The sequence below is a fragment of the Epinephelus lanceolatus genome, chromosome 1, assembly GCF_041903045.1.
Source record: "Epinephelus lanceolatus isolate andai-2023 chromosome 1, ASM4190304v1, whole genome shotgun sequence".
NCBI classification, from domain to species: Eukaryota; Metazoa; Chordata; class Actinopteri; order Perciformes; family Serranidae; genus Epinephelus; species Epinephelus lanceolatus.
The window spans coordinates 36530664-36556138 of NC_135734.1; the positions used below are offsets into that span (position 1 = coordinate 36530664).

The 25475-nt window shown below is 41.2% G+C and overlaps 1 protein-coding gene across 1 annotated transcript in view; it reads left to right on the plus strand.

Moving 5' to 3' along the window:
- Nucleotides 1–2396: 2396 nt before the first annotated feature.
- Nucleotides 2397–25475, plus strand: part of asic1b (acid-sensing (proton-gated) ion channel 1b) — a 239321-nt gene continuing 216242 nt past the window's right edge. Inside the window, exons 1-2 of the mRNA XM_033626990.2 lie at nt 2397–3746; nt 16411–16606. Of these exons, the coding sequence (XP_033482881.1) occupies nt 3385–3746; nt 16411–16606 (558 nt within the window). The 5' untranslated portion in view covers nt 2397–3384. The remainder of the gene's footprint in view (nt 3747–16410; nt 16607–25475) is intronic.

Genomic DNA, 25475 nt, shown 5'->3' on the forward strand with positions numbered 1-25475 from the left:
TCAGTGTTGCACAGATGCTGTTTGGAGTGTTGGAGATGGGCTGCTCGCCCACCACATGCTCATATGTGCTCATGTTTTTTCTCTGATAATGTAGGATCCAGATGTTCAAGTGATTTTTGCCGGAAGCCGAGTTATCTGCCGAGGTCTCCTCCTCTTCAAAACAAACAGACCTGGTGATTTAAATAGTAAAAACACTGAATAAAACAGTTTCCTGTCACAAATTAGTGTTTTTTGACGCTGCTCATCACAGATAGGCTTCTAACTGCGGTGGCTGACATGAAAATGCGAATGGCCCTATCTGAAGCCAGTGCTTGGTTTGTCCATTCTGGGCTACTGTTGAAACGTGGTGGGGAACATGGTGATCTCCATGAACGAGGACCTGCTCCCTATTCAGATGTAAACGACTCATTCTAAGGTAACGAAAACACAGTTCTTATTTTGAGGTGATTATACACTAAAGAAAATAAAGTTATTATTGCTGCCAGTATATCCGCCTAAATCCTACACACTTGACCTTCAAAGCCAAGTCCTTACCGCAGCAGCACAGGTTTGAGTCTTGCCCGGGTCCTTTGCTGCATGTCATCCCCCTGCCTTTTCTTTCTTGTCTCTCTATCAGATAAAGCAGAAATGCCAAAAACATCATAAAAAATGGTTTGTAATATGCAAAATGTTAATCTTATTTTAGCCTGTGTTTTTTGAAATGTTTGTTTCCTGTGTGCTTTGCGCTTCAGAGCCGCCTTACATTAGCTAATTACAACTGTAGCCTTACTTTACATTACAGTGGTCGGCATTTTAACAGCCCTGACAGAAAACAGGTAATCTAAGGGTGCTTTCAGACCTAGAGTTGTCTTGCTTTGGTCTGAATCAGGGACTGATTTTGTTACAAACTTACATAATAGCCTAGAGTTGGTTCGTGTTCTCACGGCAGCATTTACAAGCGGACCAGATCAAATGCCTTGTGTGAGAAAGCTGCTCTTGATTGGTCAGAATTTCCATGCGGGAAAAATCCAGGAAGTAAACAAAACGTTGAAGAAGAGTACACTTGCAAGATAAATGTGACACTTTCTAATGTCACAATGGAGGGACAACTACGCAGGTTGATTTTAGCGCTGGTCATCGTGGACTATATTGCTGTCATTGTTCATTTTAGTCAAACCATACAGTTTGAAAACGAGGCGCGGCTCCAACTAGAAAACAGTGTTTTGATGCGTTGGATGTGCTGAATGTGCATATTAAGACAGTACAGGAGGAGGTGCACATTAATAATCCTCCAGGACTGTGACATGCTCATGTTTAACCCAAACAATGTGTCATGTGACTGCAGTTGGTTCAGATCGAGGTCAGAACACGCTTCACCACAAATGAACCACACTAGAGTTCGTTTGTAACCGGACCGAGACCACCTCTTCAAGAGGGTCTGGGGCTCTGCTGCGCACCCGAGTGCGATTGCTGTGTTCCCACCTGCCCAAACAAACTGCACTTAGGGGGCAAACAAACTTGAATTCGATTGAACCAGACCAAACAGGGCAGGTTTGAATGCACGATAACTCACTTAACCTCTCCTGCAAATGATGAGGAAAAGCTTTGTCACCATTTATAAAATAAAAATAGGAGAAAGTAAACTTTGATGCAAAACTAGTTTAGATTTTTTTTTTTTTTAAATCATATTATATAATTTTATCAGATGATAATTTAGCTCAGTGGGCCACAAGAGAACTACAGATGGTAGTGACAGCTAAAAGAACTCTTTATTTTGGGGTTAATATCCTTTAAGTAAAAATGTAGGTTGATTACAATGGCTTGATTCAGGTCAAAGCTTAAAATTAAAAACCAACTTAGGCTACCAATATTAGTTTAAGTCTCTTTTTGAGCAATGTTGTTGTGCGTTTGACCCTTAAGGGCCACTATACATTAGCTGCTTTCTGACATTTACCAAACTTTACATTACACCTTAACGGTTAGAATTCGGTCGTACTCACTTAGCTAATGCTATTAGCCGAGCTAATTTAACTTGAAAAACCAGGTAATTTAACTCACTTTAAATGCTGTGTTAATGACAAGGAACGTTTTGTCGCCAAATTTGTAGTTTATTTATTTGTTAAATGAAAAAAGCAACTTTTACCCGTCGAAAGTCAGACTTGATGCTAACTGTAAGCTAGTTTTTAACCATTTAAGCTAACGTCAGTTCGGTTTGGAGGACTGCCAGTGGAACGCAGTGAGGAAACGAGCGGTTGTTAAGGTAATGACTAATATTTGAGTCATACTGTATCGTCATAGCTGAATTTGCAGACTCAGTACAGGCTTCTGGGTTAAACACATACATTGCTAAAGTGACACCGACGTTGGACTTCGTCACCCGGTGTAAAACACATGCCGTCCTATCCTTGCTCTCTCCTCTTTGGGGCGAATTTAATTGATCCCGGCAAACCGTGACCACCTCTGAGGTGGCTTCCCCTTGAATTCACAACGCTGAGCATTTCAGTCTCTTTTTACACCTGGTACACTTATTTTTCCAGAACACTTATTCGAGAATAAACCAGCGGGGATCCAAACGACACCGGAGTAATTATCCCTGCATTGTTGTGGAGGAAGCTCGGAGGAGGGGATGGATGCAAGCAAGCGAGCAGAGGCGCACCGAGGCAGCTTTCTGACAGACCCAGCTCCCCTGTGATGCAGCTGTTTATGCTGGCTGTGAAAAAAACCCCGGACGCCCCGACGACTGCTCTTAAGACGCTAACGGGCGAGAAATCAGCCTGCTATTTGTTATTCTGCACGTGTTGGGATTGCATATGAAGAGCGGAGAAAGCCATGTAGCCAGTGTACTCTCTGCCACAGAGAATGCACCGCCGCTTTGATTTTCTCTTTCAGATTTCCCTTTTTTCCTCGCCGTGGTGATTTGTCCGATTGTTTTCTTCCTCCTCGACCGTGCTCTGTGTTTTTTTGCAGACCTGCCCAGTGCTTTTGCTTTTTGTTTTGAGCGTGGAAGCCAAATATCAACTCGGTGATATTACAGGAGTGTGCGAGGAGAGGACAGCGTTGGCATCTATCCATGCGCGCTCCACACCGGGCTATTTATTATGGAAGTGTGACCCCAGCCGAGGTACTACACACGCTTTCCCCCATACTTTCTCCAAGTGTTTTCATTAAGGACCGGGTATTTTGAGGATATCTTGGCTAAAATGCTCTGAATGTCGGGGTATTTTGCCGGCTGTCAGTGACGCAACATCTCACACAGACTGCATGAGAAATACATGCGTAGAAGGGCGTGAACTTGCAGACACTAACCTCCTTGCCATTAATAAAGCATCTGCCTGTCTATAAAGCCACTTTCCTCCGTTTGCAATCCCATAGCCTTCATTCATCTAAACTCATCCCGGGGACATAATGGATCTCAAAGCGGACTCGGAGGACATGGACTACAAGCGGCCGGCTCCCATTGAAGTTTTCGCCAGCAGGTCCACGCTGCATGGCATCTCGCACATGTTCACTTATGAGCGGATGTGTATCAAGCGCACCCTGTGGATTTTGTTCTTCCTGAGCTCCTTGGGTGTGCTGGTGATGGTGTGCGTGGACCGGGTGCAGTTCTACTTCCAGTACCCTCATGTCACCAAGCTGGACGAGGTTGCGGCTCCGCAGATTGTGTTCCCCTCTGTCACCTTCTGCAACCTCAACTCCTTCCGCTTCAGCCGGGTGACGCGCAACGACCTGTACCACGCTGGGGAGCTGCTTGCCTTGCTCAACGGCAGGTGTGTGTGTGTGTGTCTGATTCCCATATACTTTACCTGCTCCTTAAGGGCTGTGTAGCCTACAGAAGCTCTACCTGTTGGTATGCATTATGTCACAGGAAAGCCTGACAATGATGAAGTGCTCTCTTAGTAGAGATTTCCTGATCTTTTCAACCCACCTCACCAATAACAGTCAATTTCTCCTATCATATAGGCTGAAACAAACCAGTATGCACAACACAGACTTCCAAACAGGCTCACAGGCTGCTTGGATGATAAGATTTTGCTTCTGGGAAACCTATCTGTGATGATTTAGTGTTTGTTGATTTAGGATTTGATTGTGTCCACTGCACAATATGAGATAACAGTCACAAGATTGAAGCATTTGGCTGAAACAGTACATTTTTAAATTGGGTACATTCTGCAGTTATCTAGAAACTGGACTATTCTTTATTCTAACAAATTGAATTGAGAACCATTAAATCACTAAATCCCCGGATCCACTGACTAAATACAGAAACTCCCTCTAAAGATATTCTGTAAATGGAAATATGCTGATGCTCTACTTGTTAGGCCCAGCAGTTTAAATCTACAAGGTACAAGAGGAACTTATAAGAAATTTCCTTTAGGTTTTCAGTAGGTGTGGGTGATATGGCCAAAATCTTCTGTTGGGATATATGCCATTTTAAATCATGGTAAAGGTATATATTATGCTACAGTAATTGTTCTGTATATTCAGTTAAGAATAGCTTAAAATGACCATACTGTACTTCATCACGTTTGATTATTTGTGTCTTTTATTTGGGACTGCCATAAAAATGAAAAAGCAGCTGCCTCACATGAGAAAACACTTGGGTTAAAAATGAAAGACTAAAATTCTCTCAAAATGGAAGCTTTAAGGTTCCTTACAAGTGTTACAGGTTTCTGTATTTCCAACTTCACTCCTCCTCCACATCTGCACTGCAGCTTGATTTGGGAGATGGCACATGAATTGCAAGATGACACAAGAATCCAGTCCTGATTTGCCACTTAGCCAGCCCTGAGCTGCTCTCACAGTAGAAAAACTATTGCCAAATCTGTAACAGTGGACTCATTTATACCGTTGCACCGCATACACCGTCACATCGTCCAACCCTAGTTTCAGTAGCCTTGTGGGATTGTTACTTTAGTTTTTCTCTGATGTCTGAATTGTCTCAGATGAGAGCTTACATGTCACATGGAAGTGCAAAGCAGTGTTTTAACACCTGTCTCGCTGGTTGTCACTGTCAGGCCACCAGGAGATGTTCAAACAACATGGACAAGGCATGCAAAACCTTTTAAGGCTCCCAGTGAATATGAACTTGGACTGACCTTAGCCTGAGGTAACTGAGAATAAAAAAAAGGGTACGGATGAAAGGTGTTTTGTAAAAAGCGGGGGAAAGGCTCAGCAGTGGAGTTGGTTATTTAATAATGTAGTGACATTACAGATCATGACAGCTGAAACCCACACTGCCCATAAGCTGCTGTATTTATGAAACCGTATGCGGCAACATGAAATATACCCCTAACATCAATCTGGCAAAATATGTTGATACAGTATTTGATTAAAAAAGTAGAGAGAAGGAACACATTTGATCACAGCTCATGTGAATCCCTTAGGTAGCAGATAATGGATGATCTGTTTCTAAGTGGTTAATATAAAAGGATGAAGTAGGAAATGCCGCCGGTGCAATTCCTTGCCTCATCATTTTACAGTTCATGCGATGCGAACATCTCAATACTGGATAAGTAAACAAGTAGATTTTTAAATCCCCTGCTGACAAAGTGTGGAGAGACGTGTGTGTGTGTGTGTGTGATTCACAACTGCCTTCCCCTCCCTTTACACTTGTTGCTTTCTGCTCTGCTTTGATCATTTAGTCTTTCGGCAGCCATGACAAGCTCACCGTTGACTGTCGAAAGTTTTGACTTCAGATTTCTTCACTTTTACTTTTCTGTGCCACCCATCTTATTCCAATCACGTTTTACCAGTACAATACAGATAACCGTCCTTGACTCTGTATTCACAGCTGTAGCTGTTACATTCACACAAGCACAGACACGGGTCCCTGCAGAAGTAAAAGGCCTACTTCATACAAACACATCTAAATACCATCTTGAACACATTAGTCAGTGTATTTTTAGCGTATTGATCCACACAGCTCTGCAGCCAAAGGCACAGTTGGAGAGCACCTCTGTGGTGTACATGCTAGAATGACATAAATCCAATTCCCTGTTTTCATTCTGAATATCGTTGCTCTGTGACCTCTATGTATGCATCCATATTACAGGTGATAACCTCTAAGGAAAGTAATAGATTCCATCGCTCGGGGCTGCAGCTCTTGTGCTTTGTATGATATAGATTTCAACCAGCGTGCTTACATCCTACGCCGATTTGTTTCACCATGTTTGTACTGTCAGCTGTAATGGCAGACCATTAAAATATCAACATAGGCTTCCAACTCTTTGATTTAGTAGTGCAGGTTCAGCTAGATTTCCTGTAAGAAGGGAGATGCACCCAAAGAAATAAGGGCAAAAACACTGAATGAACAAGAGAGAGGAAACAGACAAATTAAAGCGGTGGCTCTTGCTCCAAGTGACTTTGGAATGAGCTGACTTTAGATGAAGAGGGAGGACTGCAAGCAGAGGCAATTAACTTGTGTCTCGTAAGCTGTGTGATGAACAAGTCTTTATCCTTGTGTAATTAGTGCTGTTTGTTAAGCTACAGAGTTGTGCTGCTGATTAACACTCTCACATCTCTCACTGTTTCTTGCCCCCACTGTTCTGTTTGGGCGTTGGGGAGACGTCCCCCTACTTTTCGCCCATTCAGACATTGGTACTTAGACAATGCATGCTTCTCTCTGACAGTCTCACAGAGGTATAAAAAGTACTTCGTGATGGAGACGTTGGAGGAGAAAACAAAGGAATAGGGAACAACTTGAATCTAACTTGTCAATAAAAAGTTCCTCGAGTTTCCTGTAGACACTGCTTTTAAATTAAACATTGATTGGGTGGAAAACATGTCAGTGGTAAGCTTCTTGATATCAGGCAACAGCACGCTGCGGGTTTTGTTAGGAAATTGCAGAAGAAAAACAAAGTGTCATGCGGCTGTGAGTCTGTGTCCATCTCTGTCTCAGGAGGAAGCAAGAGGCAATATCCACCCTTGCAGCGATGCCAGACAGTTAGACGCTATGAAGTTTATAGCTGAGCTACTAGTAACTTACTTCACCTTAACTCACTCCACTCCAGCAAGTTCTGCACCACAAAAAATAAATCACTTTCTCATTGTGTTCCTGCAGGTTAAAGTCATACTCGACAGTGCAGAACATTACGAGTAAATTGCTCAATTTTATTTTTATTATGTCGCAAGGGCAATTAAATGATAATTAACAAAAGAAAGGTCATTTTGGAAAAAGGTGTTGGTTATGTGGCGTATGCTGCCAAAATGTGTTGGATCAGCTCATGAAAGTCAGAGAAGCGAGTCTTCTGCTTACACAGTTCTCAAGCTTAAACATGTTTCCTGAGCTTGCAAACATGCTTTAAATTCACATAAGCGGCGTGTAAAGTGCCACAAAATATAACGCTCGATAACTTTGACCGAGTTATGTGGCTCAGCAAGATCACAGGCCCTAATCGGGATTTTACCGGTCTAAAAAGTGCCTGGGAGAGGACATAGGGAGGCGAGATCATCATGCTGAAAATACGAAACCAAAGAGTTGCTTCTAAAGCTGATTTTTTTCAAATGTGGGTTCATTTGCATTTACTCTATATATTGTGATTGTTTATCAGAGAGAAGATTATCACTGGAGAGACATAAGTAGGTAGTTTAGTGTTAGGTCAAGGTTTAAAAAAGAGGCGAGGCGTTAAATGTTATTACTTCATTTTGTGTATTTGATTCGTTTGTGTGATTTCTTTTCAATAAAACAGAGATTTGTTTGGGTTTGCTTCACCTCTGGGCGACCCTACTTTGCATTTCTATGATCTCGTCCAAAGTGGCATAATAGCTGTGTCACAGGTGCATAGTCATTAAGATGCGATTATCCAAACTCTGCTACTCATTGCAGTTATTCATTTTCAAGGACACTGCACAAACAATCCGATCCTCTGTAGTGTATAAGTTCAATTAGCACTAATTGGATAATTACCTGAGATAATATCAAGATGTGTTCATTGTTGTGTCACACAGCCTGTGGTATTAACCTCAACATAACACAATGGGAGCATGAACTGCTTTGGAGGATTTTTTTTTTTTTTTACTGATGGTGTGAAGTCTTGAGTGAGTTTTGTTGTCACAGCCACACTTGTCAAAGTTCACTCTAAAAATCAGCAGTTGCTAGTATTTACTCGCTCCTCTGAGGGAGGTGGCAAAGTGATGCGGATGCTTCTTCATTCGTTTTAGTTCCCGCAAGAAAATTAAAGTGCTTGTGGCCCATAATCCAATTTAGTTACCCCCGCCCCTACGCAGTGAGTTTGCTGTGATTGCTTTAGGGAGCAGTGGCAGGGCAATATTAAAAATCTACCCATATTATTGTGATTGTATGCGCTTCAACTAAAGCCTCCTGACTCGGGGATCTGAGCATGGTGTCTTAAGTGCTCTCCTGGCAGCTTTGTGTTGCTTATAAGACAGAGGCTTGGGATACAATTCAATTAAGTTGAGAATATACAACAACAGCCTGTTTCTTCTTATTAGAACAAAGCGTGACAATGTAGTGATGTAGTCCCAGTGTGGGACAACTTAGTCAAGTCAATTTTATTTATATAGCCAAATATCACAAATCGCAAATTTGCCACATGGGGCTTTATAATCTGTACAGCATGCAGCACAATATTGAACTACTTTTGGGCTGTGCTTTGTTTTTCTTCATCCAAGATACCACATTTTCAGTCATTACCTAGCCTGTGTGATTCAACTTGACATATTCAGGTCCCCAGATGAACCATATCCAGACATTGGCTCACCATTCCTCTCACTGGTATTGGTAAATCAGTTGTGCTTATCCACCCTATTCCTAGCCCCCGTGACACCTTGCATGAATTGTGGGTGCAACTTCCGTCGCTGAACCGAAACCAGCAATTTCCAATGGTAACAGTTTGCTTACAGTGCTCTATTCTTCTTTCCAAGAGCAATTGGGAAATAAAACATGGAACACACCACCTGTTATAGCTCAAACAGGATTATGTGATCATACCATCTCAAAGCCATCTCCGACAGCCAAGAATTGTTTTTTTTTTTCCTTTTCAACTGAGCACGCTAGCAATTAGCCTGCCTTGCTCCGTCAAAACGTTGTTAACATGTCGCGAGCTAGCTTAAGATAAACATCTGCTCCTTCTAATGATGATGTATGATTTCTGATGACTTATTAAGAGATACTAACACATTTGGCAAACATTTAACATAATTCAGTATTAACTGTAGCTCCGTGTTAAAGGAGCTATATGTAAGAAATCTAAAGCAAATAGTCGTAAAATCTGATCTCACCGACAGCAATAGTACAGCCAGAATATTTGCATCTAAAAAATTTTTTTGCAGTCTGCAAATCGTGTTTATGTTTTGAATTTGTGCTTTGGCGTGTTGCGCCACCCACCGCCGTCTACCAGTCACACAGTCAGTAGAGTCTCAGCATCAGTTACAGTTACAACACAGCTACAGCAGCACGGCAGCAGCATTAGCAGTCTCCCAGTACATAGCATTAGCAGCTGGCTCCTCCTCAGCTGTATCCTGGCAGCAGTGTTAGCAGTGTCCCGGTACATAGCATTAGCAGCCGGCTCCTCCTCAGCTGTATCCCGGCGGCAGCATTAGCAGCAGAGAAGCCGGACTTGCTCGAACGGTCCGCTGGAAAACCGAAGATCAAGGACGCGGTGACACAGCTCTGCCACGGCAGCCGTCCGTGGGCAAACAGATCAGTCTCCAGTGTGCCGCTGTCTAGCAACCTCGAATCTGTAGGGGAGGGGGGGTGGACACGACTCGCGGCAGTATTTTGAATTTGAGTGCAGTAATCGCTTTGGCCACATTCTTACATACAGCGCCTTTAAGTGAATAAATGTGATGTTTCCCAGCTAATCCTCCACTCGTCTGCGTAAAGTACGCAGTTAACACGCTTTCTTAACTTCTGATTTATTAAAAACTGTTCTGAGTAAAACATGATGTTGAATTTAGCAGCAACTTTTGTTATAGTTATATAAAGTAGTAGTAAAAGAAATTACTTTTGGCATTCATTATACACATTTATATGACATAAAGGAAGCATGGTAAATCAGTAACACATTCTCAGCCCTAATGACTAAATACTTATTTCAAGGTATGTTGCTGAGTTTATTTTATAACGAGCAATTTTCTAATGTAGGTTGAGAATGAAGTCAGACAGGGAAAGATGGATATCATGTACTGATGTTGAGTGATGGACCTTTCAGTCTAGGTGTCAGTCTATTCTGTAAATTTGGATTTAATACTTTTTTGCTGTGTCTGGTGAAAGTGTGATTTTATTTCTCATTATCAATGGTACATTTGGCAATAGGAACAATCCCTTTTTTTTCTGGTTACATGTTCGACACACAGTTGCTGAAGACAAAAATTATCTTAGACTGGTTGTTAGTGTGACAATGCAACAGATACCAGAGCTCCGCAAGGTCATTTTAGAAAATGCTAATTTTACATTGGTTAAATATTTGTTAAAAAATAAATCAATATTTGCTAAACTGAAGGCAAATTTTGTTCGAAAAGACCCAGGGTTGGCTACCAAGAGTAGCCACTGGGACTAACCACAGACAGTCTTTGGGACTAACTCGCTTACTGCTACTCCCACTATCTCACTGGAAGTTGCGCACATAATCATTTAAACAATAGTGCCCTCAGGAATAAGGTGGATAGACACAGCATGCAGGATTTAGTGGCATCTAATGGTGAGGGTTCAAAACATGCCAAGTGTGTAGGAGAACCACATTTGTCAACGTGAAAACACAAATGGCCCTGCCTTGAGCCAATATATGAGTTGTCTGTTCTCAGCTGATGTAGCACAACATTGCAGACTGTGTGGAAGATGTACGTAGATATAAACATAATGAAAACATAGTTATGAATACTGTATACCATTTCTACCCATAGATGCCCCTACATCCTACACAGTAGACCTTTTAACTGACTGCAATTATGAGTGCATCTTTTGATGTATCTAGCCAATTTACGATGAAGTTGGTGAAGGTTTAGTGCCTTGGAAACAGAGTACATCACAATCTGTAAAGTAACTTTAACTGTAAAATATAACAAAGTTGGGATTAATTACTTTTCTACACTGACTTAACTCTACAACAACATGGACATGCTGCTTCTCTGTAACACATAGTATAGTTTATTTGCTGCATAATGTCATCATTTGAAGCATTTTAAAATACTTAAAGGGATAGTGCACCCAAAAATGAAAATTCAGCCATTATCTACTCACCCATATGCCGACGGAGGCCCTGGTGAAGTTTTAGAGTCCTCACATCCCTTGCGGAGATTGGCGGGGGGAGCGGCCAGCACGCCTAATGGCTGACGGCGCCCCAGACTAACGTCCAAGAACACAAAATTGAAGCCACAAAATATCTCCAACATGCTCATCCGTAGTGATCCAAGTGTCCTGAAAAAGTTGTTTCGAAAAATGTCATATGAACTCTGTTTTTAGTCTCACTGTAGCCTGTAGCTCTGACTGCTTCTCTCTGCTCCGCACTCACGTGTGCGCTTGCATGAGACCAGCGAAAGCATGCGCTTTGCTTACCCAAGTTTACATCATGTGACATGTGCACTGCAGGGGGAGACAACAGTAACCACAGTAGCTAAAAGACAATTTGCACTACGGTCTTTTAGCAAAGGACAGCCCAACATGTCTGAAGACTTTGAAACTGAGGAGGAACAGCATTTCTTTGTTGAGCCGTATTTGTTTGAGCCCGAGTATACGGACTCGGAACTCAGGCTACTGGATGAAGCAGCCGCCGCAGCTCATGAGCCTCAGCCAGCCGCAGAATACCGGAGTCGAGCACTGGAAACCTGGTGGTGTAGTTGTTTCAAATGCAAAGCAATGCCAACGGATGAGGAAAGTCTTTGCTGCTCAGACTGGGAATTGGTGATGCCTGCACTTGAGAATCTGGACATCAGTACTGACGAGACTGCTGCTCTTCAGAGACCGTGCATCACCGATTACCCTGAGCGCGCACACGTGAGCGCGGAGCACAGCGAAGCAGTCAGAGCTACAGGCTACAATGAGGCTAAAAACAAACTTTTTATGTCGGGGCTTCAGGACACTTGGATCACTACAGATGAGCATGTTGGAGATATTTTGTGGTTTCAATTTTGTGTTCTTGGACGTTAGCCTGGGGCGCCGTCAGCCATTAGGCGTGCTGGCCGCTCCCCCCGCCAATCTCCGCAAGGGATGTGAGGACTCTAAAACTTCACCAGAGCCTCCTTCGGCATATGGGTGAGAAGATAATGGCTGAATTTTCATTTTTGGGTGCACTATCCCTTTAATGCATTGTGTATTCCTGAAGGATATGGGGAGGACATTTTATGATAAAGGTTAGTCTGTTTTCATGTTTTAATAAAAGATTTAATTGAACTCTATTCAGAGCTGCTGTCACTCCACCGAGAACCCACTCATCTCTCTTGGTAATGAACCTTTTCAAAAACAATTTAATTAATACAGTGAAGCCAGTCAGGTCACACATTTACAGTGCATAATCTGTTCACACATTCACACACAACTGCAGTTCAGTATTAACCCCACATAACCCTTATTTGCCTTGATACAGTTTTAACAATAGTTGGATATATTAGGGACAGCCACAAATAGCCTTTCTTGAGTTCATTATCTATTTAATTTAAGGTAATTTAAAAGAAGATAGCTGTCACACTTAATGGAGGTCTAAAATACCACACTTTCATAAACATAATCAGGGAGAATGGAAATAAAAACAGCTTTGAATTTGTGGAGAAAGTTAGAGGCAGACATGTTAAACAGTGCATGGCAATCTGATATTTTACCCAATCATAGTATTTAATAGGTGTGATAGTGCCTGTTTAATATTTGTATTGAAAATAGTCCCTTTGTTAAACAAACTGCTTAAAGAGTCTGAAATGAAAGATATTTTGACCCAAGTTTTGTTCATCAGCTCATTATTAAATCACTCAGCTTTGTCGTTTATTGAATTATTAAATAAATTATTAATTAAGTTATGCGGTTTTTGAGCCCTCAACGTTGCCTGTCAGACAATATTTTTGAGTTTGGTAGTTTGTGTTAATATGTATATTTCTTTCTTCAGCTAATCTTGCATACTACTGGACCCATCAGCCTAATATTTTCTGTACACATTTATGACCAGGGTTTTTGCTGCCATTATATAGCTTAGGTGCAGCTGGTAGATTTTGGAATCCACCAGCCACTGTAGCAGGTGGACACAAAAGATAATTCCCAACCCTTCACCCAGAGGAATGGTCTTAGTGTATGGGTACATTTTCTGTTTCTCAACTAAGAACACTACAATACACAACAAAATCAGGCTACCATGCATTGTCTGTGGAGCAGCTTCGACTTTATACTTGATGGCATCACAGGTTTGAGACTTTTCTGACTGACAGACTTTGCTGGTTTCTGGATTTGAGAGAGGGTAGCTCATGTTCACAAATATTGACTGAACTTTCTCAGACCGTGGAAATAGCATATTGGAGTTCTTAATTAAGCTGCTGTTCCATTTTAAACCCCCCGGAAAAACCAGTAGGCCTATTTGCAAAGCTAAACTTGTCACGTGGCTTTTCACCGTGATTTGTTTTCCTCTCGTTTCAGAGGTTCGCCGATGTAAACACACTGCTGAAACTGAAGTTCCATGTGGCATTGTTTCCTTTCACCATTTCAGATGTTATAATTTTAAAGATGATTTTCCCTTTTTTTAATAATATGTAGTAACTAGGTTATCTGTCACTGAAAAGAGACATTGATCACATCATATATTTACATTAAAAAAATTGAAAATGATTTGCTTTGAGTAAAGTCTTTGAAAATGAAAAAATGTGCTTGACAAAGTACTTGAAAATCCTTGAATTTCATCTTGTAATGTTTGTATGAACCCTGATTAGATAAATTGTCTTTGTAATCAGCTGGTGAAATATCTATCACATCCTCAAAGCATTTAATTGCTCTCAGGTGCTGTGTTACACCTGATCTTTCATGTTGCATTGCTGAATTTGACAACGATGTTGTGTGGCATTCAATTCAACTCTTGTTCTGAACAATAGTCCCAGTCTTCTCTGTCACAGCACTAATAACTCCATTCAACATGAAGCATGACCGATTCCCATCTCTCTTCAGTGTCATGAGCACGGCGGAGAGAAACAGGTCCTCATTTCAAATTACAGCGCATACTGTCTCACATGGTGAATATTTTATTTCACTCTGTTTGTTTCAGGTAAACAACACTGTAGCTACGCTGGAACATATTAGATTTCTTGTAATTTGGTTGGGACACGAGTTGAAAATACATCGCCGGTTGAATATTAAGAAAGTGCTCACAAAAGAAATAATGTAATATTTCATTTTTTATTCATGGATCAACTTCCATTATTCCCATCATCAAGGGACAAAATCTTGTTCATGAGTACAGACAAAGCTTGACCTTGTGGAATTAAAAAAAATCCATTAAGATTTACCACCAATTACAGTTTGAAATAGTGCCCATATCCATGAGAAACAACTCCGCTGTCACTGTCCACAAAGTCATTCCCAGATTTATTGTCAGGGGAGAAGGGTATGCCTTTGTCTCTCCCTGTCTCTCATGGTTCCCAATTCTAATTCTCGTTTCCCTGGCTTTGGCTTATTCATGTTTGCAAATGTGAATTGAGTTGTCCAAAATTATTACAATAACACAATACAGGAACCCTATTACAAGACAACTGCTGCTCGCTCACATTACACACAAATTTAGGACCTCACATTAAAACCTTTTCCCTTACTACTCTGCAGTACTATAATTTGGAAGAAATGGAAAGACCGACTACCTTGTTGCTGAGTTAATTCAAAAAACCATTATGCAATCTTTTACAGTGCTGCTCACTCTGATAGACTCTGTGTGTCCTAAGTAATTATTCTCATAAGTGTCTGTCAGTAGTGCTTAATCTTAGCACTCCATAATTTGGATGCTTGTACCACTGATGGGCCATTGCTCAGCAGGGGTCATCAACGGGCCGTCTTTTCTCCAAGCAGGGCCACACTAGTTAATTGAGGTTAATTTATATCTCTGAATGGCTGTGAGCAGGTGCTGGAGGTTGATGGTGGGTTGTCAAGCGGAGGCATGTCATAAATGACTTCCCCGGTGTTTTCTTTCTATGAGTTGTAGTTAAGTTTCAGTTTGATGTGTGTTGACACAGACAGATGATTCATACTATGTCGCGTGTTAGTGTGCAAGAAACGAGAGACATTTTGCAAGCTTCTCTACATGATACACCTGATTTGCCCTTGAAATAAAAGTATCAGATGCTTTGTGAAGTGTTTTGCTTTGATTTAAATGTTAAATGGTCCCAGTACTCTTCTCCGGAGTGCACAGGATTTGAATTACAGCATTATGAACACTGTTATGCTTACTACGTGAAAACACTTTGCCACCACAGTTAATCCTAATTATTTGGCAGAATGATTAACGTGATTGTGCGAAAGGAAATACTCCCATCCTTTGTATAATGAGCAATTTCCTCCCACTCAGCGCCACCCATGGTGGCAGGCATGCCACAACTAGGCTGCCAGTTTCAGACAGCATGTGGATAATTTTGTGAGAGCTTGCTAACTGCAGGTCTGGGAGAGCTGGCATCCACATGTGTACCTTTTGTTCAATTAGAGGGCAAATATGCTCTTTTTGTTGCTTCTCTATTAATTTTTTACATGTAAATCCCAATTGTCCTGGCGAAATCGCTTTGTTGCCTGCCAAACTCTTTAAATGCACTGAAGTGAGGTACAGCTGAAGTTGTGGCTTGCTCTGCTGTCTGTGGGAATCCCTTGAAGCCATTTTTATTTGTCGCTCTTTCATGGATAGTTTAAGGTTTTGTGGTTGAAGACTGGCTTTTAAGAATTACAGTACATGAAAATTAATTTTGCTATTTTCATGTGAGCTCTGTTAATATCTAAGCTTTCATTCTGAAGCAAGCCATTTAAAGAAAATCTATTATGAATATAATTATGTTGCTGAGAAGTTATAAAAAAGTTTACACTTGATTTTGAGGTTACGTTTATGTCATTGAGGAAACAGTAGAAAACATTGTCATGTAATCATAAAATTAAAAGACGATTATGTTGTTTTTATGCCAGAATTAAGAAAAATTGATATAGGCTGCACAATATGAGTCAATTTTGCCATATGCGATGACATTGTTGAATTTTAACTGATCACAAAAGGCATCCATAATAAAAGAATGACTGATACATTTTAAGGCAGTTTTCTATCGAAAAGTCTCTTTCAGCTAACTCAGAAATTATAATATTGTGCAATATCGCAACCTTTAGCAATGTGTTTATTGCACTAGCTGACTTTGTGATCCCAGTTAAAAGAAACAAAATTGGGCTGCCCTAAATGAATAGATGGTTATTAGTGCAACTCTGTATTTATGAATGTGCTACCTCATATCCATGTCAACTAAGTCCAGAACCTTCTTGCCCAGGTATGAGATCCGGGACCCGCACCTTGTGGAGGAAAATGTCCTGCAGATCTTGAAGGAGAGGGCTGACTTCGACAACTACAAGCCCCGCCCCTTCAACATGCGCGAATTCTATGACCGGACTGGCCACGACATCAAGGACATGCTGCTCTCCTGCTACTACCGAGGCATGGAGTGCAGTGCCGAAGACTTCAAAGTGGTGAGTCAGGCGTGTCAATAGTTAAATGTCCTCTGCAGGGGCCAACTGAGTCCTGCCAAGACGAGGGTCAGCTGAGCATGTTTGTAATACAAGGTCAGCGTTGATAAATTTTATTGTAACATCTATATAATACGATCTCAGTTGAGCAGTCAGTGCTGAAGTTTGCTTTTGGGAAATGATATGGCAGGATGTAACAGTATAAGGTAGTGAGTTGTATAGCATCATTTTTATCCTTGGTTCAATCTGTGGAGCTTCATCCGTCCAAATCCCTCTGTTCCCTCCTCAGGACGTGACTGAGAGCCTTTATGTACACAGGCCAAGGGCTGCTGAGTGTACATCTTAGTATGTTGATATGCAGCATGTACTGTACATGTCTGCTGCAATACCCTGCACGCTGGACTTAGCAGGCTGGTTTAAGTCTCTGAAAGGTTGAGCAATGCTTTCATAAAAGATTAAAACTAGGTCTGTTGCTGAACCCTGGGTCAGTGTTATAAAACTTTGGATATGAGTTAGACCCCAAAAAAATCAGTCGCTCAGGGAGATTTTCTGAGAGTGTTTGTTTTTCTCATCTATGGGATGGTTACAGACATCCAGTTATTACCTGGAACCTGTGTGACCTTTATATCTATTGTACAGTGTATGGATTCATCGGATACAGCAGCAGGAAAAAAAAACACTAAGCTGTCTGAAGCACACGGGGTTTACCTCCACCAAGGAGGTTCTGTTCTCAGTTCAGTTTGTTGGTTTATTTGTCTGTTTGTCGGCAGGATCACAGAAAAGATACTGGCCGATTTTAATCAAACTTGGTGAAAGGGTGTAGCATGGGCCAAAGAAGAACCTTTTAAATTTTGGAGCAGATCTGAATCACAGGGCGGATTCACAGATTACTTTTCTCTGTCATTAACATTGTCAGATAGAGCATTTATGTGCTCTCTCTTGTAGTCATTTTTTGTCATGTCTGCCTATTAACACTAACAAAAACTGCACAGTTGTCTTATCCTGTATGTAACACACACGCGATTGATGGATAATAGAATTCATATTTTGCTGGACATCAGAAAATTTAGGAACATTGACTTATCACAGAAAAAAAGAGAACATTTGCAGTTATTTTCTTTAATTAGCTGCAGAGTAAGGATAGACCGTTACATCGGCTGGCCGATATATCGGGCCGATATTTGAGTTTTTTTACTTGTATCGGCATCGGCCGATACACGCGTGGGTTCGCGGATTTATTTTTCCCTGGCATGATTTACAGACAGGCATCCACGGGCAGCTCTGTGTTGCCGGAAGACCCTGCAGTGTACATGCAGCGAATCCTACTGTGTACAGTAGTTGTTGTTTTATTTATGCTTCAGCTTAAATATTTGTTTATTTTATAAAGACATTACTGGAAGATTTAAGAGCACTGAACTCTTTTTTTATTTGAATGTATAATAATAATAATAACATTTTACCTGTTCTACCTCAACTTTCCATCTTGTTTTAGTATTTTTTACTGTTCAATAAATGTTTCTTATTTTAAACTTGAGACCTGTAATATTTGTTATCATTGTGTCTTTTTTTGATGTAAATTGAGGGAGCAAAAGCAGTATCGTCCCCAAATATCGGCTCAAGAAAATCGGCAGTCCATAATCGGTCATCGGCTAAGGGTGATGGAAAAAAATCGGTATCGGCATCGGCCCTGCAGAGGTCCCATCCCAAGGTCCTGAAATTCCTGGAGAAGTTATGAAGATAGAAAAACTGTTTTTCAGGCCTTTTAATTTCTTAAGAATCCACAAACGTGTCTAAAGTCATGCAAAATACGTTCCTTGTTTTACTAATTTAACATCTAGTGCTGCACTGCGTGACGGTTGAAAGATCAGTAGTGTCACATGATACACGTAGATATCCAGACATCTATATATGTATAGATGTCCGGATAAGCAATGGCTAGTGTGTTGGGTCATTAATTTACCTGGATGGGAGAAGCCTGAAAGGGCATGACAGCAATTAACCCAAGTTATTGCAGACGCTTAGGTTCAGGTAAGGTCGTAAAATATTTATTAGACATGTCTATAAACCAAATGTTTGTTTAATAAGAACTAAACTCAAACAAAATTAGAATTCAGACACGTCAAATTGCACTGACATCTACAGAATCTTTGGTTTTCTATCCTTCTGTAAGGGGAATGGCCTTGGTATTTTGCAGAGTACCTATATGTGCTGTATTGGGATATACAGCTAGTTGATGGTGGGAATGTATATGGAAATAGGGTGAAATATTATGGAAAAGTTACTGAAAAGTTTGGAAAATTCATTGTAGAAAATGAACTCTGTAGCTAGATGTTTGACTTTCTTCACCATTTAAATGTGTCTGCTGTGTGGTGCTGGGCATGGCCTACAGTGTGCCATCAGAGCTTGTTTGCTGGGAATGGCTCCTTACTGCTGCTGGAAATGGGGCTGATAAATGCGGTGACTCTCAACCATACAGTAAATGTTTGGGCTGTAATGCAATACAAAGACACATTTTAGGTTATCATCATTTTCATTTTCCTAATGGCGTCTGCTGTTTTATTGTCTGACTAAGTAGGCAGCAGTTACTGTAATTACAGCATTGTGTGAGTGGGTCACTTTGTTGTTGCAGTAAAATATTTGCAATAAAACCCTTTACCAGTTCAAGAATTAAAATGCTAAATGTATTGATGCTGGAAAGGGATTATTATTGCATACAGAAAGGCAATACCGAAACATTGAGATGGACAGGAGACAACTCCAGCTCAGAAAAATGAGCTTGAGGTGACAATAAGAAAAAAAGACATCCCCATTTTTTCTTTTCTTCATAACAAAGCTCAAAAGAAGAAAAGAGACTCACAATAAAATGTCTCACATTGCAACTACAGTGGCAGCCTGCTCTGGGAGAGGAAGCTAATCCAGACGGAGCAACTATCCAGCAGATGCTCATGCCAGAGCAGGTGGCGAGTGATGATGGCACTGTATTGATAAGGTAGAGGTCTCTTGAGAATCCCGTGGTAATTGTGACCTAATACACATTTATGAATGTCTCATAAAGAATCCAGTTGCCATACATCACTAAGTATATCCTTCTCGGTGCATTTATTAGTAGATACTGCATGTTTGTTCCTGGTTAAATGCTGCTATTTGCTTTTGAATGAACTCAGTGCAGCTCCTCCGCATGACATTTAGTGATGTCCTCGCTCTGTATTTTGTGTCACTTTTAAAGCAAGTTATACTTATCAAAGCCTTCTGTGACATAAACTGAAGCAGCTCTTTAGAGGCTGACACATTTCCACACAAAGACGGCCCCCACAATCCTCCAATAAATGCACGTGCACAGTTCCATTACAGGTGCGCTTCAGATTACGAGCAAACTGCTGTTCCACACCAGTGCATCAGTTTGATAAATAACATGCATGTGTGTAGGCAGAGAATATCTGAAAGAAGGCAAGAAAATGCTTATTAAATGCGGCCCTCAGTCTCACTCTTACACTCTGTGTCCTTCAGTGGTCCTTCGAGGTAGAATATCTCATGCTCTGAGCGATTTTTTTCCCCCCAGTATCCCGTAAAACCATGTAGTACAGCAATGGGCTGCAACCTGGCCCGCATGGTGTGGCTCCTCTAATGTGCTGATGTGACCACATTTACTGTAGTTAGTTGTGCTTATGGCAGATGGTGCTTCGCAGGCCTCTACTGTGTTAGTACAGTAGTGGACCTGGACAGAACAGCTCAGCAGAGAGCACTAATGGTGTGGAAAGAATCCTCAGTGTGATAGAAAAAGAAAAAAAAAGTACGATGAACGCTCCCACCAGCCTCTGCCTCCAAACCCCAGAGCATGGAAGCAGTAAAACTGTGATTAACACTGTCGGCAGCTTCTGCTTGTTTACCCCCAGCATTGGCGGCATGTCTCGCTAGCTGCTCCCTGGCTGTGGAAGATAGCCAGAAACAAATGTCTGTGCTACATATGGCATCAGGGAGTCCGGTTGCATCGCATCATTTCATCAGCGCTCTGATAAAGATGTAAAATAAAACAGTCAGACCACGGCGATGGTAACACTCAGTGTGGATAGTCTCAGATGGGATTGTGAGAATCTGCAGTGCAACACTGTCTAATGTTCTGATGGATGAATGGACTTGTTGGAGGGAATTGATTTCACATTGTTTTCAGGTTCACGTTCAGGTGCTGAATCCACCATTATCCAATCAGACACGCACTTTGTCCTTGTCAGAGGCCAATGTTATCATCAATGAATGGTCACTGGCCCCAGTACTCAGTGGGACACACTACCATATAACCAATTTTCAGTCATTACTGCTGGAAGTGTCATAGATTAGTAACTCCCTCTATCTCTGAACCCTTCAATTCAGCTCATTGTGTCCCTGCCTCCTCTTTCTCCTTGGAAAGACTTTTGCTAATTAGGGATGCAGAAGGTTGGGCTTACGTCTTTTAGCTCAGCTGATATTAGAAAACAGCAGGAAAGAAAAATTACCCTCAATTAATATTAATAGGTGGCCTACAGCTTGTGAACCATAGCTGCAGGAGATAATAAGAGAACACTAAAAAGAGTGAAATACAAAGTCCATAATTTGATTTTTTATGACCTCGTATTTAATTAAAGAGACACATACGTCGACACGCGGAGAAATCATAAATTTCCAGAGTCAGTTTAAGAAGAAAATTATTGGGTACACAGTCTATCTTAGCGCATCCCTAAGGAACCCTCGGCAGATAATATGTTGATAGGTGATTGATGTCACTGCATCTCAGTTATTCCATTTTGAACACTTCAAGACACCCACGCCTCACTTCAATCACCGGGGCAAACTCTGACAGACTCATAACTTTGCAAGACTTAAAACTGAAGCTAACGGTGCTGGCACAAAGAGTAAAAAACAAGAGAGAAGCGGCACATGAGAGGGAAAATAAGAACAAGAGAAAGAGGGACAGATAGAGGCCCAGGTAACAACAAAGTCCTTGGGATGAAACTGAACATAATGGTCAAGTGCTGCAGAGAGGCACAAAGACACATAACAGCAGCTGCCACAGCAGAAGCAGCAATAGCACTACTATCAGTACACGCACAGGTTTGTGCTCATTTAACCTCTCAGAGAATGCAGCGCTGTACTGTATCTCCCCTTACCAGCTGCTCAATTGTTTGCTCAGACACAATGAAGTAAGGCAGCTCAACAGGTCCTCTCCTTTCCATTCTCATATTCCTCTTAAAAACAAAATGTCAGCCTCTATCCAGATGCATAGAAAGGAATAAAAAGATCATAGGTCACAGTGGTATTTAGACAAGATCTCAGGCTGTCAAATTTGCAGAATTATCACAATTACACCAGATTTACACCATGTCCCTGTCTGTGCAGTCTCACCTGCATTTCTCCAGGACTTGATGATTAGAAGAGACCAGGGGCAATTGTTACAGTATTTGGTTTTGATGTCACCACTCAAAAACCTCTTGGACTGTCTGGATACATTTTTTATGCAGGTAACTTGTACCTGTGTTGTACTTGTTTACAGTCATCAATTCTTTTTACAAGCAATGTTACAGTCACAGTATTAATTGAAACACTAGATGTTACCACTGCCCCCACGTGCAAGAGCTATTATAGCAGCATATTGGGTATGGAAAGCATCTTATTAAACATAACTCAGCATATACAGTTGTGTCCAAAAATGTGTCTAAAGCTCTTCTATAGCAGCAGAAGTGCCAAATATCTCCCGGCAGCGCAAAATTATTATTAAAGCACTGCTGCTGCTACATTCACCAGAATAAACAGTTGCCAGCCAAGTGAGTAAAGTAGCAAAAGTAGCAAGGTCATCTTTAGATTATACATTTTCTAAGTGTCAAAGTGCAATTTTAGTAATGAAGTTGAATTTTTTGTTAATAGTTTAATAATTGAATTGAATTAATTGAATTGAATTGAGAAAACATTAATGGATAAAGCTGACTTAACACTGACTGACTAACTGAACATACTGAATTATTGCAAGACATCGAAACACAAAAGTCCCCCGAAAAAACCTTCAGTATTCAACTCGAACAGCATTATATTGTAGTGTGACATTTCTTAATCCATCCATCCATTTTCATCCGCTTATCCGGGGCTGGGTCACGGGGCAGCAGGCCAAGCAAAGCACCCCAGACTTCCCTCTGCCCAGCAGCGCTTTCTCTCTAATCCTGGGGGACCCCAAGAGTTCCCAGGAAATTTCTTAATGTTAACCTTAATAAAGTTGAGCACACAGCTTGATTAAAATATTTTGAAGTGATATGATGTATGTCTGTAAGGTTGTGTTTTTTTGTTTTTTTTTTACATCCAACATCTTCTTCTTCATCCTCTTGAGGGTCGCGGGGGGGCTGGAGCCTATCCCAGCTGACATCGGGCGAGAGGCGGGGTACACCCTGGACAGGTCGCCAGACTATCGCAGGGCTGACACATAGAGACAGACAACCATTCACACTCACATTCACACCTATGGACAATTTAGAGTTATCAATTAACCTAGTCCCCAATCTGCATGTCTTTGGACTGTGGGAGGAAGCCGGAGTGCCCGGAGAGAACCCATGCTGACACAGGGAGAACATGCAAACTCCACACAGAAGGGCTCCCCCGCCCGGAATTGAACCGGCAACCCTCTTGCTGTGAGGCGAGAGTGCTAACCACCACACCACCGTGCCGCCCACACATCCAACATCCTATATTTTTATTTATTTAACCTTTATTTGACCTGGAGTAAAAGACTAATGTCGTGGCTCAGAGAGGCAGCAGCACAAATAACATGGTTGCAGACATAAAAGTTATAACAATTAAAATGAAAACAAAGAACAAATCAAAAAATGATGGGATTTAAGAAAAGCATTAAACATCCACAGCCAGATGAGCGTGCTTCCAAGTCATTTAGACTCACTTTAAATGCGTCCAGTGAGACCAGCTCCCCGAAGACTCAGGTAATTTTGCAACTGATTCCAAGCCGAGGCAGCAGCATACTTAACACCTCTCTCCCCGATTTGTTGAAGTTTAAATTCTTGCCATATCGCACAACATTTTTAATTTATCTTTCATAGGTCCCATCAGCCCACTTAGTCTCCCTGTCAAGCGCGTGACAAGCTCCCCCACCCCCACCTTTGTGTAACCCAGACTCTTACGTAATTACCACGATCATTCTATTGAGCTATTGGCTCCATTTCAGCTGTGCATTGACCCTCAGAGTCCACCCTTGGTTGTACAGAGAAGTGTCGCTAATGATATGTGATCAATAGAGAAAGCCTTTCAGAGACACCTGCCCATGGATCACATTTCACAAACACCCTCTGAATCAATCTAATGGACAGGTTGGGACTTTTAAGATGTCTTTCTTAAATTTAACTCCCCCTTAACATTTGTAAGTTAAAATAATTATTGGCCGCTGTAATAGTTCCTCCTTCCAATCCATATGAAGTGATCCCTCAGAAAAAGAGGCTGGTGGAAGGATACTGGTAACCGTGTGTAGGCTGTGCGCCCGGGCCAGTTTGATTTCTTAGCTTAATTCCTGATGTAATCTAATTTAATTATATTAGCCATTCAACGTGATGACTGCTGAGGCTTAGAGTCCTTTGAGGTACCTGTTATATGATATCAGACATTCAAACGTACTTTAATCTCCCATTCCTCATCAGCTGTTTTTGACACTGCTCACCTTTGTCCCACCCTTTTTTATTCATTGCTATTCCAGTCTCATTCGTCAGCTCAAAGACGATGATTCTGCCGTTCTCTTTAGCCGGACAATTCCCACCACTCGCCCTCTTGAGGATAAATCAATCAATTTGCTATTACTGTAGAACTCAAAGACATGGATCAATTAGGTTGTTGCTGAGTAATGAATGCATCCCTAATGAAAAAACGCCTTCCCTTTGAGTGTAACGAGGCCAGTGGCTCGCCCTGACACAGTCTTGTCTTTTCCTCTCATCATCTGGCAAGTCACATTAGAAATTCAAATGATAGGTAATAACAGGGTGTCTGCTGGTCCTGAAAAAGTCCTTAAATGTCATGAGTTGCATTTTAGAAATATTAGGGCCTAAAGTCATTGAATTGTCTGTAATTTGAATAAGTGAGGTCTGAGTTGCCAACAATATTTTATCTTATCTAATCTATCCATCTTTAAATTCATTTTCTGTCAAAATGAGTCAAGCTCTTCTGCATGAAGGTCTGCATTTCTGATGTTATAAATCTTTAAACCTACCATTGAACCTAATACTCAACTTTATATTTACTTACTTGATTTTGTAATGTGTCTATTCAAAATAATTTCTTAACCAACTGAGATGCTGAATCATAGATATGACATTTAGCGCACGTCATCTGTAGTGCTCAGGTCTTCAGCCTTTTCCTCTGATGTACCGCCACAGCCTCATCAGATGAGCTCAGGAACCCTTAATCGCCACCACGTTCGTTTCTAAACTCATCACTCATGACCCTTTAGAAGTTTGTGGCAGTGCATTTTTCTGCAAAAACTCTGTCCTCTGCTTTTCTTTTCTTATTTTTAGGACATTTATGGGCGTGCCCTGTACCCCTACAGAGCTCAGGTGAGGTCTGGGGCTTTATAAAAAGGTAGCAGCCAGATGCCAGACTGTAAGCAGCAGACATCTAAGAGACACAGCACTAAAAAAAAAAAATATAGCGAGACAAAACACTAAACGAGAGTGAATCTGAGGTTGGCTTTTTTTTCTGCCCAGACTGACTGTGTTGCCTGAATGGTCTATTTTTATTTCTTATCCAATAGATTTGGTGAAGCTTTTATTCATATACTATCACCTGGATGTTTCAAGGATTCAGTCTGTACTTTCAGCTTGAGCTTCTTTACCAGTTTGCTAAACTAAATTTAGTTGTC